The 17,472-nt window shown below is 44.9% G+C and overlaps 1 protein-coding gene across 3 annotated transcripts in view; it reads left to right on the top strand.

The window, feature by feature from the left end:
• The window catches only part of LOC138450253 (B-cell receptor CD22-like), a 695,432-nt gene that overhangs the window by 467,187 nt on the left and 210,773 nt on the right, over positions 1-17,472 (top strand). For all 3 annotated transcript variants that reach the window (XM_069604828.1, XM_069604827.1, XM_069604826.1), the window contains exon 8: positions 5,123-5,395. In XM_069604828.1, coding sequence (XP_069460929.1) covers positions 5,123-5,395 — 273 coding nt within the window. The remainder of the gene's footprint in view (positions 1-5,122; positions 5,396-17,472) is intronic.

The following is a 17,472-nucleotide window of genomic DNA, read 5'->3' as shown; positions in this document are numbered from 1 at the left end:
GACTGAGTAAAGTGTTGGTTAGACCGGGAAAATGACTTATTGTTGTGAGGACTTTTCTTGGGGAACCTGTCAAAGAAAAGACACTTTACATGAATGTACATGTTTCTTTACACTCTGTTGCAATGAGGCAGTTAACAAGAGAATTCCAAGGGCCCTACTCCCCAGAAAGAAGTCTATGGAAGGCCTCAGGAAGACTAGCAAGCCCTTGAGATCCAAACTTGGTATTCCCCCGTGAGACAGAGTCATGGGAGAGAGTATCAAGAGGTTAAGGATACTAGGATCACATATCCCTAGGGATGTTAGTTTAAGTTATTATTTTTATATCACTGATGAGAGAAACATTTTCAAATTAAAGCCTGTTTCCCCTTTTACTGTGGAACTCTGATTAAAATACCAATGTTCTGAACCAAAATCATCTATTTCTGTTTTTCCATGTCTTTGTGACATGTGGTGCCATATGTGGCATTGCTCATTTAGACTTGGGGTTGAACTTGCTTTGCTGTTATAGTGGCTCCCCAATGCAGTCTAATACTTCTTGGGCAATGCCCACCATCCACGTATCTATAGTTACTCTTCTACCCCCTGAGTAGGTAACCCAGTCTCTGACCACTCGAATGAACCAACCTCTGATAAAGAAGCTTGGAAGACAGATAAGTCTGATTATGAACCTATCAATATGAGGTTTGCATCTTGGTGGTCCTCACCACCTCGAAGAAGCAGCTCATTTATTTGTTTCTTTATTTATATTTATAAAGCACACAACTGCCCTCAGGCATCGTGGCGCTGTTACAGAATATTCATTTAGGTACAGGTTACATAAATACAACTCTCAAGGAGTGATACAGATATTATAGGACAATAAAACAGTATTTGTGTTCCATGGTTACAGGGGAACAGTCAGTGGGGTACAGTCTACTTGATTACTTGGTTTTCAATGCTTTTCTGATGAAGCTGCATTACATACTACCTACCACAACTACCTCAAGATGGTGCACATGGGTCGACACTACAAGCCTACATGAAACTGAACAAGATGTGCATACCACAGCTCTTCACCTTCTCCACTCCTAAGAAAGCTTTGGAGAAAAATGAGTTCCTTGTGATGACATTTAAAATGCTACTTCTAGCATAAACCACCCCACCAATTTCACTGCTTCAGAAATGTGTAGCAAATGAGGGCCCAAAAGCGATTTTCAGAATTTTTAGCAATCATAAAAAATCATAAACATACTTGCAAAACTATCACAAACATGCTTGAGTTCATGATTGTTAGCATAACTTGACACTTGTACTGACAAGCTTCAGCGCCTTAATATTATAAAATGTTGCATTCTTAGAAAAGAATTGAAAAAATATGAGGAAACATTACTTTTTAACTGCAATTTATAATTGAAGTTGACAAGAAATTGTTTCTGTATTGTTGGGGCTACTTTGTGAAAAGGCATATGCTTTTACCTTGAAAATATGCGTGGAGCCATGAAATGTTTTGGTGCCAATGGGGGTCATTACAAGTTTGGCGGTGCGGGAAAAAAGTGGTGGTAAATCTGTGACCGCCACTTTTCCTGCACGCCAAATGAATTAATTAAATGAACTGCACAATACAATTAGAATGAAGCACCACGTGGAATATTCTGACAGTAATCAGGTTTACACAACCTTCTGATGATTTTGGGGTACACTACTTACTCTCTGCACCATATGCTAAAAATGACTCCCACCACTCAACCGGCACAAATGCTCTAAATTCAACAAATTTTAGGTACGGCCAAGGACGCAATAAACACATACTTACCATTCCTAAGGAAGAGAGAGCGCGCATATACAGCATACAATAGGTAAGAGCTTCTCTGGGGATATGATTGAAATATTAATTGAACAACCTTATACACACCCTAATATAGAGGTACTAACATACCTCTCCACTTTTCTTCCCTCCTAGCTTTCCTCCACTATTACAGAATCTGTAACCAGTGATCTCACAAAATAGATGGAATGTTTTTGATTTATGCGCTATGAACTAATTGTATAACACTGTAAAAACACTGAACATGTTGAACATGCATGTGTGACAAGAGAGAGCACACTTATGATATAATAAGTAATTAATGTACTGGATGATTACCACACTGAACACCTTTCATATTAAGTAAAGGTGCCCTTGAAGATAGATTTATCTTCCACGATGAGTATCAAACCCATAATTCTGTTTATTCTATTGGCGCATTGTACTTAATCTAAAGTGCCTTGAGAAAGTGCAAGCAAAGGTGAAATTATAGCACGTGCCTTCCAATTGGGAGAAATGTCGGCAACATTTACTGACCTAAGAACAAAATGCCAATAAAACACAATCTTAAAAACTAAATAGCAATTTAGTCAATTATTTTTCTAAAAGACGTATAGCCTATGCACATGAGTCAGACGTATTACTCACCCTATCCAACTTCCATAACTGGACTGACTAGTGGGTATCAGTCTGCAATAGGTATCTGCTGCCAAGCAACCCGTTCAATAAAGGAATAATCATTAATGAACTCAGGGAAACACACTACTCCAGAATCGAGATTTAATCATTTGCCTGAAATGAAAAAAGTAGCAATAGCTAAAATCATGTCACTCAAACGAATACACAAATAAAAAGTGGTTGTACAATCAAGTATTGTGCAAAACAGGTTACAACCATTTAACAACAAAACAGATTAATCCCACGATAAAGCTTTTAGGTCAAAACCTTTCATGTAATTTACAGAACACATCCTCAGGAAATCTCAATGTGTTTTAACTTATCTTAAATATATCTTGAGCAAATCTTCATCTTTTATCTGTGATAATCCAAAGAAAAAGAAACCACAGCAACTCTCTTTTACATCCTATTTTTGTGGTGGTTCACAAAGTACTTGAGATAGCCTAAAAGGAGCACTATAACAAACATTGGCTTTAGCCTCAACATAACAGCATCTCAAAGTCTCTATGGGTAGGTGATTTAAGATAGACGAGTAGGTGATTTAAGAAACCAATCTGCATGAATCGCTCTGAGGAACTGAGAGAAGTTTGGAGCGCTCAAAGTCACAAAGTTAACTGACTTAACTTAAAATGTTCACAAGCCACCACTGAAATGTAATCATTTAGAATACTGGTTCTCCATCAGGAGCCATTCGTCCCACCAGGCACCAAAATATGCTTCTGCCACTGTGTGGAACCTTCAAGTAGTGTCATGTTCGGGCATTGCTTTAGTTAGCACCGGTGCCTTTACTCTTCTACTGTTGCCGTTCAAGTGAATGGGTGATAAATAAGTGAGACTAGGAAAATTGTTCGGGAAGAGTGATAGAGAAAGTTGGTTAGGTATGTGGATGTGGGCAGAAGGGCTTTGAAAGTAGATGAAAGTCTAAGTGCTGGGAATGGTGTGAAACAAGTTAGAGTTATTTGATTAACCCTGGTGTTTTAGATCACATTGCTTGGTGGTCTTAAGTTGCTGAACTTCCAATAAAAATGATGGCTGAGGGAACGTTCTGGTGGGAATACAGTTGTGCATTGGGCAGTGATACTCAAATGGAAAAAAGGTCTTATGTGAAGTCAAGTAACACTTGATCATAAAACGGCATGGGTTAAGCAGGAACTACTAGAGAGAACCTGACCTGTTTTAGGGATAGAATACTTCTTCTTTAAGATAATTGGGAGATTGCGGGTGTATACAGGTGTTAGTTATATGAGGGAATATTCATATGTATGATGGAAAAGAGTGCATATAGGCAATCACGGAAGATTAGAGGCAGAAAGTGTGGATCAGGTGATTGTGAATATAATGGAAGTGAGAGAGCAATCAGAGACTTGAGCATCAAGTTGAAGTCGGTGGGTAGAGGATATATTTTGAGGGCATAGTCATCTCATATGAGCATTGGGGCTTACTGTGGGAGGAGAGTCGAGGTGAAGGTCCAAGAATAAGAAGTTGATTTCACCAGGAAACCTGAAGATACAATAGATGGTCAAAGGGTGCGTTTAAGGAGTTTAACAACACCATATTCTAGGAAAAAGTGCAGACGTGAAATGGAGAATGGTGTGTTGAAGGATTAGCTTTGCTTATCATGACACCAACCACCCGGTTATGTCTGTAGGATGAAGGGATTGCGAAACAGCAGCAGCCTCAGTAAGGAGGGCAGAGGGTGTTGCTGTGTCATGAAGAGTGATCGAAGTTGCTGTGTATTGTGAGAATGAGAGTGTTTAGAGATAAAGGAAGTATGTTTTCATAGGCATTGGGCGCTCAAACACCTTAGTGTAAGGTTAGTAGATTGGGTGGTAGGGGAATGAAAGGTGGCACATGGGAAGCACAGGAGTTATTTATGGTGATTGCAAGTGGAGCAGAAAGTAGGATTTGTGTAAATGGTGCCCAAAGCATGGCTGGTATTGTGTGGAATCGAATCAAGGAACAACCACTTTGAGTTACTTTGAGTGATAGGAAGTGGATGGAGTGGGACAGAGCATAGTGTGAGCAGGAGGCTGGTAAATCAGGACTGAAGGAGTGACAAAGCAGTCAAAGAGTAGTGACACTGTGCAGCTGCTGTTCTGCATGTAGTGCCTTAGAATCACTTTAGGCCAATATTAGAGGGCACTGTATCCTGATACAGTCTCTGCCCTGGGTATTAGGGACTATATACCCTTTAACATTCAAAAGCAATGTTTCTTTCGCCACTGCAATACTACCTGAGTACCCAGATATTTCCACCGCCAGTTCATTTTCCTGTGTATGCTATTATTAGGCCTGGCACATAGTGGGGGAGGAGGGGTGTTCATTCTGGTGTTCATTCTGGTTGCTTCCAGATTTGTCAGAGATCTTTCCTCTGCTTGAATTCTAGGGAGAATACCACCTCATAGAAGACAAAATAGTTACCATTGGGGGGACACAGGGTTTTCTGTTCCTTCTAGTAGGTATGTTGCCCAAGTGTTGGTAAAAGAAGGTATTCACTACTCTATAGTTCCATGTAGCAAAGCTGCCCATCTCAGATAAGGGTGGCTTGAATCACACCGCTCTTGTAACTAACTATAATAATCATGCATTTTGGTCTCTGTGACGTGATTTTGGCTTAAGAGTGTTGTAAATTACTCAGAAATTGTTGTACCTTATATTTAGATGCTCCAAAGGAAGTACGCCTACAACTTTACCCAGCTATGACAGAGCTAAGAGAAGGAGACTCTGCTCAAATCTCTTGTATCGTGGGACACAGTAATCCATATCCAAGAGGATACAAGTGGTATAAGGATAATAAACCATATGGTGCTGTTCAGAACTCAGAAATACATTTCGTAAACCTTAACTCCATGGACTCCGGCTACTATTACTGTGAAGCTGTGAATGACATTTCAGCCACCAAGTCCCAGAAGGTGCTCCAACTGGATGTACTGTGTGAGTTGTGCCTTCAGTTTACAACAATCAGTTCTGGCTTTTGCTTTACATACAATAATGTAATTACCTTTTGGCTATCCTTTCAAACCTGTTTTAGGGGTGATGTTATTCTGTTAGACAAGTCCTGGAGGGTGTTTTCTCTCTGGTTTCACTGTCACTTTGTTCACAATGTCTGTTGTCTGTAACATATATTTCAAGATTGTCTTGTGCTATCTTCATTACTTCACTTGCCCCTTTTATATGGAAAGTTTGAAATGTTTCTCTATTTTGTCTTTAATTATTCTCCCACTTGTAAACAGCCATACTTTTTACCACCAGATATTTTATTTGTACTTTTTCAGGTTTTTTTCCCAATGTTCAATTTTCATTGATGACTGTCTGTGTTGGCTGGCAAACAAAGGTCCTCTTTGAACTTGTGTCTGTGACAAATCATTGTGTTTTTTGTGAAGACTAAAAAAGTAAGTAAATTAATACAGCGTATGTTCTTTCAATTACAGTCTGACAGCAGCAACATGGGCGAGGTCGGTTGTGTTTGTGAACGCGTTCAGAGGGGGGATAGCAAATGTGAAAGGAACTAGAAAACCAAGGGGTAGGGATAGAGGATGTGTAGGTTATCCTCCTGATCCACAAAGCAGCCAAAGAAGTTTTGTTACAAATAATAGGCATGTCATTATTCCAGAGAAAATGACAACTGGAAGTTTGAGTGCCTAACCTGCCCTCAACCTCAAGTTAAAGGGGCCATTGATTTACTTGCTGCTCCTTTTCCAAATGTGAATATGAAGAGTTTTTATTTGCAAGCTAAACAAAGAAACAATGTTTAGGAATGCCAGGGGAAGAATGATGTTTCTCTGCATCCATTAATTCAGATAGACCAAGAAAGGTCCTATTCTCAATGAGCGAAATGAGGAAAATATATGCCATGAGCAATAGATACAGGGAGAAACCATTCAGCAATCATATGTAAATATTTCACAGGTGTTCCATTGTCTTTTGGACTGTATGAGGTGTAGGTATTGCTAATAATCCAGGGATCCATCACGTGAAAGCATATTCTCAGATCAGCAAGCATTCCTTCTACGTCCTTTACTAAGGAATTGTTTGTGTAAATTGAGTTGCGCAATTTATTGTTCTCCAGAGTTTTCTTAACTATTCCACGTGAGCATGAACATGAAGTGAAAGGATTACTGTACACAGAACAGCGTGTTACAAAGGAGTGGTGGGGCATATGAAGCAAAACAGAAAGTGCTAGAGGAAATGTCACATTTGCCCCGAAGATATGGTTCCAACATGCAAATGAGCTTGGACTGATAAGAGCAGCAGAGCCAGTGCACATTCCAGTTGATACTACTAAGCACCTACTAAGGAAATCTCAATATCTGTTGAAGCTAGAGGCAGAAGCCAGCATTTCAGTGGTAATTAAGTCACTAATGGAAAAAGGAATAATTGTCCCCACAGCTAGTCCATATAAAAATCATATTGCACCCAAAATGAAGCTAGGAAGGGATATATGGAGATGTGTGCAACACCACAGTAGCTCTACCCACATGTTTCACAGTGGGTGGTACAATTGTGTTATGCATTCTTCTATATTCCTATACACCCATTAAATCAAAATGTATTCATATTTAGCATCTGGTGGAATCAGTATACATGGTCTGGCCTCACACAGTGGTACACCAAGTGCTCATTCTTTTTCTATCAAATATGTTCTAGTTGACATTCTATTCCCTGGAGGCTCAGTACTGGTACAGTACGTGGATAACCTAGTGATTGCATTGCCATCTTATGAGAGGAGTAAGCAAGAGTGGACATTGGTAAACACCTTGTCAGAGGAGGGACATAAGCATTCATAATACAATTACAATTATGCAAAGCAACAACATATTGTTTAGGGTATGACATATTAGCAGGCATTAGGAACATAACATTGTATAGGGGTCGTAAATAGAGGTCATTATGAAATTCATTCATGAATAGAGGTCATTTTGAAATTGCCCACGCCAACTGCAATTAGTCCTTTTATTGGGGCAACAGGCTACTGCCTCTATTGGGTACTTGTTTATGACACATTAGTGGGTCTGATAAACAAAATTGTTTATTCACATATGCTAAAACCTTTACAGGGGTCGAAAGTGGCAGATAATGACTCTGCAGGTCCAAGGCAAGTCTTGGCCTTTGTGCCTGAACTTGGGAAGTCCTATTACTCAAAAACATGTTTTCTATATTATTCTGAAAAAAAGGCAAATGCGCAAGCAGTGTTAAGACAAAAGCATGGTGATATGCATAGACCAATTGCTCAATAAAGTACAGTACTATATCCTGTGGTGGTTTCCACCCTGCCTGCAGTCAGTGGCGGTTGCGGTTATAACAGTACAAATCTGAAAGAACTGCATATGTTTACTGCACTGTTATTCAAAACACTATGATAACATTTACCTGCATGCAGACTCACTTAATCTGACTTAATTCTGCTAAATTCACCCAATATAACGATCTCAAGGGGTTCAGTGTTACAACCAGCCTTACTGACTGTTGCCCCATATTTCTCTTTTATTTACAGCAGTACTTACTAAAGAAGACCAAAACGTATCAGAAGTATTTTTATCAAACTTTGATTATAAGTACTACATGGTCAGTACTTGCAATTGGAAGGGGAAATTCAAATCACTTTATGCAGTGTGTACTGCACTTACTGTGATTGATAGTGAACAGATCCCAGACATGCACTCAGCACAAACAGTGAGTGTGTTGTCTTGACACAGGCATGCACTGTAGCAAAGTGTAAGGGGCTGACTATCCGTATGGTGTCCGGCAATGCATTTGGGATGGTTCATGATTAGGGCATGCTTTGCAAAGAGAGGGAATTTCTGACATTTGCAAGCCCACCAATCAAAAATGCACATCATGTGAATGCCCTCCTAGAATCATTAATGATGTTTTAGGAATTAGCCATAGTAAAATGCCTCACTCACTAAGCCCCAAGTGATGTTGTCAGTCGAGGGAATGCCCTTGCAGATGAGAAAACGAAGTGGGATTGCACTTTGCTCTTCTTTCTCTGCAGATATGTTAATGCTACAAAGATGAGTGCAGTCTTGTGTTATGCCTTATACCAGACTGGAAGAATTAGCAGACATTCATAATGGAGCTCCTGATACTGGGTCAAATGCATGGATTAGAGCACAGTGTTCCCTTCCCAGTGAGGTGCTTTGGTGATCATATGAAGGCCCTATAGTTCTTACCTAAAAGTGTTTTTGTTTAAATTAAGATGCATGCTCCATGGCATGGCACATGCTGTAGAATTGGGGATAGTAGCCCGTCTACGAAAGGGATGGTATGCCCTATGAGTTATGTTGCCAGTCTTTGATCGGCCACCAGCAGAATGTTAGCAAGAGTGTAAATGTAAACTAGAGAGCACACACAGCTCTACGGACACCATTTGCAGAAATACAGTGCAACCTCATCCAAGTGTCAGAGTGGCAGTTTATAGCTATGTTTTGACTGGTGTTGACATAATTTCAAATTGCATAGAAATGAATTTGACCTTGAAGGTCAATACACAGGCTATAGCGAAGTCTCTGATGCACAACCTTATTACTCATGTCAGTGAGTATTAACAGTGACCAAGGATAACTTAATACGATCATGGATACTGGAGCTCTTTATGATACTGAATATTTGAAAAACAACATTTGAAAAATATGTGCAGAAACTGGTCTGAAGTGGGAAGACGTGTTGTAACTCACTTTGATGAGCATGCAGGGCACTGCCTACCGGGTTACAGGATGAATGCATACGAAACCCTCACTAACAGAGTGATGCATTTCCTGGAGTCTCTTCAATTGCCTTTGAGCCCAAGTATTGTCCAGCTAATGAATGACAACATTCTGCAATAGTGTCAAGAGGTTGTCAGTGTTGGAAATGTGTTTATTCGGATTTCGGGGAGTCACTCCCGAAGGAACCAGCAGCACCCTTTCATCCTTTCTAGCCCAGCAGGTGGGTCTTAATGAACACCTACTGTAGGAAGGATTGCTTATCAGTTTGACTGGGCTGTTTGTGGTGTTGCTGTTAACAGGTACAGCTGTGTGGTGCATAGATGTCCCTGCTTGGACTAATTCCAGCCATTTCAAGCCAGTGATGGCACCAGCTGACACACTCACTGCTGATTCTGCTGTGTAGGACACTGTTTAGTGTTGCAGCTGTTTTATTAACCTAGAAGTAAGGGGAGAAAGAATCTGATTTCTTAAATAAAAGACTGACATTACAATGGGGAAAAAGAACAACAAAAAAAGCAACACCAACACATATTAGACATTCTTCATGGTCGAAAATGAGACATGTGGTGTGGCAGGAAATACATTGGCCCTCATTACGACCCTGGCGGAAAGTGACTGACCGGACCGCCACAGCGTAAATAGCGTTTCCGCCATTGCACGAAGGAGCAAAGTGCGGCCCATTCCGACCCATCGGGCACGAGCACCACGGCATGGCGGAAGTGCAAAGTCCGCGATGGCGGAAATGACCCCAAAACGGCCCACACCGCCGCCGTACGGCGCCCTAGGTGCAATACCACCACCCATCTCAGCGGACACCGCAGTGAGCGCCAACCGGAAAGTACGGTGACCGTAAATATACGGAAACGGAAGTAAAAACATGGGCCCGGAACGGGAAACATCCCGCCGTGCACCTATAAAACCACAAAATCCACACAACCACTAAAAACACTACCCTGAGACACACCCCAACCCGTCATCCACCCTAGCGAAACCAAGAAAAATGGGAAAAGTAGCGAAGAAAGCATGCGACCGCAAGCGGCAGGTCCACTTCTCCCGTGAGGAACTCACCGTGCTAACAGAGACCCTCCAGGAGAATGCTGCCGTCGTCTTCTCCACGCAAATGACCAGGACGGCACTTGCGAACAAGAAGGCCATATGGGCCCTGGTGGCACAGCGTGTAAGTGCGGTGGGGACCGCACCCCGCAACCCACAGCAATGCAGAAAGCGATGGGACGACCTGCGGATACGCGTCCGTAGCATACTTTCTGCCAACCGCAACATTGCCACAGCCACCGGGGGAGGTCCTGAATCACCCATCAAGTTGACCCCCTGGGAAGAAATCTGTGCCTCCACCATTGGAATGGAGAGCATAGAGGGAGTCGGAGGGATGGAGAAAGGAGTGCAGACATCCGAAGAATCAGGTAGGTGGCCCAAATAAAACAATGCTAAATCCACAATTTCCAATCATGTGAAGTACCATGTGTCCCCATAGTGCAACAGAAACACATGTCCAGGAGAACGTCCACACACATTGGCCTGATAGCGCACTTTAAAACTCACAATAAATACATAAATAATTAAAAACCCCTAAAACACCCACTACACGTGCAGCAGGCACACCCTAACTGCAGGCTGCCAAACAACTGCACCCTCACTCCACACACAAATGAAAGCACCTCCAAGGCCCCGACCCAAATCACCCTCAGGTACCACCCCAATGCATGTGATACAATGCCATTCCAATTCCCACAGACCCATTATTAACCCTCGCCCTCCTTTACTCCACCACAGGGTCCGATCCAAACGACGAGCATCAGGACACCCCTACCAGCACACCTGCAAAGAGGGCCAAGACCAACGGCCAAAGACCCTTCACCTCAGCTGCACGGATCAAGACACGGCAGCAGCACAAATCAGGTGGCAGCACAGAGGAGGGAACATCAACAGGCACCCCAGCAGCCAGCATGCCCACAACACCACCACCACAGGTCCCCCCAATGGATGCCACAGAAGGCACTGCCTCTGGTGGCAGCAGCACCATAGGTGACACCCCATTGATGGCAGCATGCTCCGACACAGAAAACGGGGATGTCGAAGTCAGATCCATCCATGACCTGTCCCAATCCCCCTGTCTGTCCCATCCCGTACACCATGAGGATACCACGCAGGGGCACCCACAAGACGACGACTGGCCATCCCCCACAAGCCCTGTGGCAAGGCAACATGAGGTCACCAGCCCCTCTGTGACACCACCGCAAATGGCCATGGCCCAGCAGAGGCAACAGTCCCTCGACCAGTTAATCGTGCAACAGCAGCAACTGGCCACGCTCCTCAAGGACCATGCCGATGAATGTGGGGGCACTAAGGCAGACATAGAAACATCAACTGAGACACTTAGGGCAGAAATGGAGAGAAGTACAGAGACACTAAGGGCACAAATGGAGAGTAGCACCGAGAGCCTGAGAGTACAAATGGAGAGTAGCACCGAGAGCCTGAGAGTACAAATGGAGAGTAGCACCGAGAGCCTGAGAGTCCAAATGGAGAGAAGCACCGAGAGCCTGAGGGGGGAACTGCATGCGACGTCCAAAGACGTATGTGCCGAACTTGCCGCAGTGCGCCGTGTGCTCACTGAGCTCTCACAAACCCTTAGGGACATGCATGGACGTGAGCAGGCAGAGACATCATCCGTTGCAAGTTCCGTCCAGGGCAGCCCCCAACGTAGATCTGGGAGGAACCTGCGCTCCACAGGCAGGGGTGCCCCTGATACCCGCAGAGGGGGCTTGCAATAGCGACTGCCCACTGACGATGAGCATCTTTGGACACTGGTGTTCGGGGGGGAGGTAGGAGGGTGGAGGGGGTGTTTTGGGCTCACTTGGGTTGCGGGTCGATAGGGTGTTCAACATGATATCACATATGCCATAAACAATGCACGATCAACCAATGAGATGTGTGGACAATGATCTTTGTGTACTAGGCCATCATAGGCGTACAGTCCATATTGTGCATGTACCACACACACACAGTGCCACGAGTACCGTGTCCATGTATCAGCCACCAAGCGTGAGTGCTAGAAGCATGCATCAATGAGATGCTGACGAATGTCACGGCCCTCCGGTGCCTCGCAGACTCCTTGAGGTGCTGCCACATCCCCACCCTCATCATGACCATCTTCAGGTGCTTGCAGTTCTGCGTCAGGGGGCATGGGCACATTTCTACGTACGCACATGTTGTGGAGCATGACACATGCCATCACCATCTTTGCAACCTTCTCATGGCGGTACAGGAGTGCCCCGCCAGACCTGCTGAGGCAGCGGAAACGAGTCTTCAGTAGGCCGAATGCCTGTTCAATGACTACACGGGTACGTGAGTGGGCATGGTTGTAGTCCTCCTCATGCTGGTCCCGTGAGTTCCGGACTGGTGTGAGGAGCCATCTCTTCAGTGGATATCCAGCATCACCTGTATGTGGACAATAAACGTATGATGTGGAATGCCATTGCTACGTACGCACACCCCCCCCCCTTCCTGCCAGGTCATTGCCGAATCACATACCCCACATCATCATGCATGAAATGAGACTCACCGAGTAGCCAGGATCTGTTCCCTGCGTGTCGCTCCATGTAGCGTGGTATTGTAGAGTTCCTCGAGACCATAGAATCATGGGTTGATCCAGGGAATCGGGCACAACAATGTGTAATGATCCTGTTGGAGTCACACACCATGTGTACATTCAGGGAATGGAATTGTTTTCGGTTGCGGTACTGGGCCTCCATGGCATGTGGGACGACCAATTCCACATGGGTGCAGTCGATGGCACCAATGCAACCCGGTATGCCGGCAAGTGCATGGAATCCCACTTTTGTGTTGGTAATTTCCTGCTCCGAGCGTGGTAGAGAGATGTAGTCGTCTGCGTGCTGCAGGAGGGCATCGAGCAATTGCAATAGTGTCCGTGAGAACAGTGGCTGAGAAATGCCATGCAACTGTCCGACTGTGTGCTGGTAGGTGCCTGTGGCCAGGAAGTGTAGTACAGACACCACCTTCAGTAGGGGTGGGATGGCGGTTGGGCTATCTATCATGCTGACAAGGTCAGCCTGTGTCATGTCCACAATGGCGGCTATGGTGTCCCGGTCCAAACGGTAGAGGGTGTGGATCTGCTCATCAGTGAGGTTGAACGGATGTGCTCGGAGGCGTGGGATTGCGGGCTGCCTGCGTGGTGGTAGTGGCTGTGCTGGCGGCCCTTGCTGGCCCTGCCTTGGCCTCCTCCTCCTCCTGCGTCTCCTCCGTGCGGCCGGTTGTAGTTGGTGTTCGTCTTCTTCTTGGAGTTGGAGTACTTGCAGTGCTATCAGGTCCCCCAGGGCCAACATCGCGAGTCCTGCCGGTAGCATTTCGGAGTGGGTGTGGTTGTGGGAGGAGACTGGGTGTGCAATTTATGTGTTTTCAGGCTGTATGGCCTCCACCTGTGGTGATTCATTCCACCTGTGCAAGCAGCTCTCCCCTTTGGCCGAGCACGTCCCGCACACAACGCTGCAATTCGAGGAATGGCAGCTTGCTATTGCAATCATGTATTTGTACCCGATGGCCGTGTAACATTGGTTGATATGTTCATTCGGCTATGGTCCCATTGTTTCACATTCAATCTTTGCAGTCGCGAACAGACTTGTGAAGGGTCAGTGGAACGTAGTACTCGAGTAACGGTGGGCCCTCATGCATCACTGTACCGAGTTGCACCGACGGGCGGGGCGTCCCATTTGTGGGTGAAGGCAGTTGCCATTTTCACACACAGCCGCACTAGATGGATTAATTTGTGATTTCAAACGGCCACAGATGCCTTTTCGACGTGATGTTGCAAATGAGGAATTCGAAGGGCGGCGCTTTCGGTTTTCAGCTAGCGGCGAGGAGATGCCCACAGGTCTGACTGCAAATATAACGTTCTATTGTTCAATGTCCTTGAGACAGGGGCCATGGCGAGGATGCAATGATTGATATGAATACTTTGGGATGCGCAATAGCGACGTGGGCGATGAGGCCGGACGTTCCCAAATACATGTTACTTCACAACACAGGAATTACGGGCTGGGGCACTGTGGATTTTGCAGGCTGCATAACGCACAGACTCAATGGATATTTCTAATGTTATGTGGGTAAATATTCAGGCGTTTTTATACCGGGATGAGGGAATGATGAATGGATGCATGGGCAGATGATTTGATACAGAGTTTGCCATGTACAGGGCTTCTTGGAATCTGTCCGCCTCCCCTGCGCTATGTGATGCAGGGCTGCCATAGTGGGACCATCGTCTATCTGGCCTTGTTGAGCCCTCCCTGTCTCGACGCGCCTTCAGACACTTGTGTCCATGCACGTTAACATTCCCATCAGATGGATTCTGTTTTCACAGACGCATGCACAGGTACACTCGTTTGTGATGGTGTTTACACCTCGATATAGATGGTTATGAGTCGCAAGTGGTTTTGGGGTGGTGATGATCCTTTGGAGTGGGCTAGCATGCATATGGCTGTGGATTTAGTGTGATCATTGAAGTGAGTTGTTCGAATGTAGTTCTGATGGCCATTCTGTTCTTTTTCTTTTCTTTTGGTTGACAGGTATCTCCTCCCCTTTTGCCACTGCCATCTGTATGCCACTCCTGCAGATGGCTTTTACTCCCGACACCTGCTGCTTCGTGTTAATCAGTGGAGCAGCATTACGATCTTATGGGACGATCGCCAATGGGCCACATGCCCTTACGCAGTACTAGTGGCTCGGAGCAACATTTCGGCCTTTCAGCTGGACTAGTGCCTCCCCATTGGGACGGCCCTGCGGTTCTGTGCGCTTCCATGTTGCCTTTTCGTACGTGAATGTGGCTCTGTGTACCATGATGGAACAGGGCGTCACACAAGTAGTAGCTGGTCATTTCTTGCGGATGCAGCCCACAATGGTGAAATGTGTTTTGGAGTTCATGGCCTAATGGCTGTATGGGCTTGGTGATTTTGTTGTGCATTAAATTTCTATTCTGATTTGGCCCGTGTAGCGTTCTTCTTTGCAAGTGATGTGGCATATTCCTATTTGGGGAGCGATGTATTGTGAGGAGATCTGCATTGGGTTCCAGCTTCGGAGTTTAGTTGCGTGGTACTGTGCTGGGCGCGTTTGCCTACGAAGCCCAGTGAGGTCAGGGATGGGGGCTGCCAATATGACTGTTTGAATGTTGTCATGCTCAGAGGCGGGGGATTGGGTTTTGTGTAACAGATGCCGGTCAGCCAGGTGGACTGGTGGAATGATGTGATTTTCGGAATATTGCTGGTCACAGGTGCCTGTGTTTGCGTGCGTTTCTTGGTGGGGGACTGTGGTCATGTCCATTGGGATGGCTTCTGTATTCGTGCCATCTGTGCCCTGCAGCTCCCATTGGCCCCTCTTGTGATTCTTTTGTTCGTTGGCATGCATGGGTGACTTGTACATTTCACTGGTTGCATTGTGACTTCATTGCACCTACGGGGAGTTGTACTTTGTGGGCAGGGAGCGGTGTACAGGCACTCAGTGGGGCCGTTTACGGTTGATTCGCGATGCCGTACTTCTCGCCATGGCGGAATGGTACTTTCCGCCGTGCTTGATGGCGTTAGGTACATGTCCGCTAGGGTCAGAATTCGCGTACCGTTGCGCCATGGTGGTATTTACGGTTTGGCATGGCGCGCGCGCGCGTACTTGGTGCAGTTAGCGTTGGCGTTCACTACGGTGTCGCTAATGGCATCGTACTTTGCGGTGACGGGTCATAGTCGCACCGAGCGCTATTCGATGGCGGTATTGCATTTCCGCCATCGTTTTTCGATTTCCGCCAGGGTCGTAATGAGGGCCATTGTGTAAGTGGTCTGTGGGAATGTGGATATACTTATTACTTTATTCCTGGTGCAAGTGAATGTGCATATGGACGAGTACCATATGATTGCACGGCTCTACCAAAGTGGATGCCAAATTATTGGCAGCGTGTGTTTAATTTGAAGGCAGCACCAGATCTGGAGTGGGATAACAAGTTAAGTGAAACAGAGATTGTACAAGAAAATGATATGGAAAAATTGAGTCCAAAGAATCAGGGTGGCCAGGGCCAACGCTAAGAACTTACCCAACATCTTATTGTTCGACCCATCTGTGTTTTGAAGAATGTGATAAGAAATGTCGATGAGTGCGATAGTGCGTGAGAGGTGAAGAACATTGTGATGTCACATGAGTGTGTCAAATGTACTGTGGAGCTGGATCTGGAACTGAAGCAGTATTACCAAATTACATTTTCCAAAAAATATAAAGAAACAGATTGTCCTAGATCTCTGCATACCGGTGGGAGAGCTTATCCTAAAGGCAAATGCTACAATTACACCTATGATAGAAAATAAATAAATAAAAATAAGTTTATACTGACCTGTCATCACAGCACCATTGCATGAAGGTGGAGGAAATACATTGTTTGGACAATCTACCTATCAGAGAAACTATATGCCTGAATATTTAATGAATACCCAGACCCCCTAATAAAGCAAGTCTTCTAGAGGAAGCTATTGTGTTGAAACCCCAAATTCGATGTTACTGAACTCTCAACAAGAGAACTGCTCCCACAAAATGGACGATTCTGAATACTATGCTTGATGCTATGCACCATAACCTGCAAATACCAACATTTCAAGTACATTTCGTTTTACAAAGTGTTCGGCTGGAGTGTTAACAAGGAGTACAGCAAGAGGCCATGCTGATGGTGGCAGCAGACCACAAAGAAACTTAGAAGGCTGAGTGTACAAAAGAGTTAACTTGATATTCTCCAACTAGATCATTTATCAGAGAAATGATCAAAGGGAAATGCTGGGGTATTAGAACAAGTGGCTGGGTTAATAACGGGTTTGCAATTAAACAATATATATGCAAGCCTATGAGAAGCAAACATTATCAATGTTTGAAAAAGTACATTGCCTGCAGAGAAATGCAAACCTACCTCAATGACCAGTTGAACCAAAACGTGATGATTTCAGACAGAAATTCTGATGAGAGGTATTGAGTGAAGATTCAGGAGTCCCAGCAGCATTGTGGTACTCGAGGAATTTGTGGAAATGTGCCAACTGGCACTGTCAAATTGAAACATCCAGGTGCTTCTTCAACGAGTATGGGGTAGCTTGAGTAATATGGGATCCACCAGGAATCTGAGCCAGCTGTAGATGTATTGGTCAGTGCATTGTGTTACCTGAGAAATCCAAGTGCTAGGCTAGAGCTGTTTCCAGACATGCAGAGACTCTCAGACATTTGAGAAAGTGTGATGCGTTATTGAAGCAATGTTTA

The sequence above is a fragment of the Ambystoma mexicanum genome, chromosome 1p, assembly GCF_040938575.1.
Source record: "Ambystoma mexicanum isolate Mex_15411 chromosome 1p, UKY_AmexF1_1, whole genome shotgun sequence".
NCBI classification, from domain to species: Eukaryota; Metazoa; Chordata; class Amphibia; order Caudata; family Ambystomatidae; genus Ambystoma; species Ambystoma mexicanum.
Note: the sequence above shows the minus strand (reverse complement) of the source record. Positions and strands in the feature narration are given on the sequence as shown.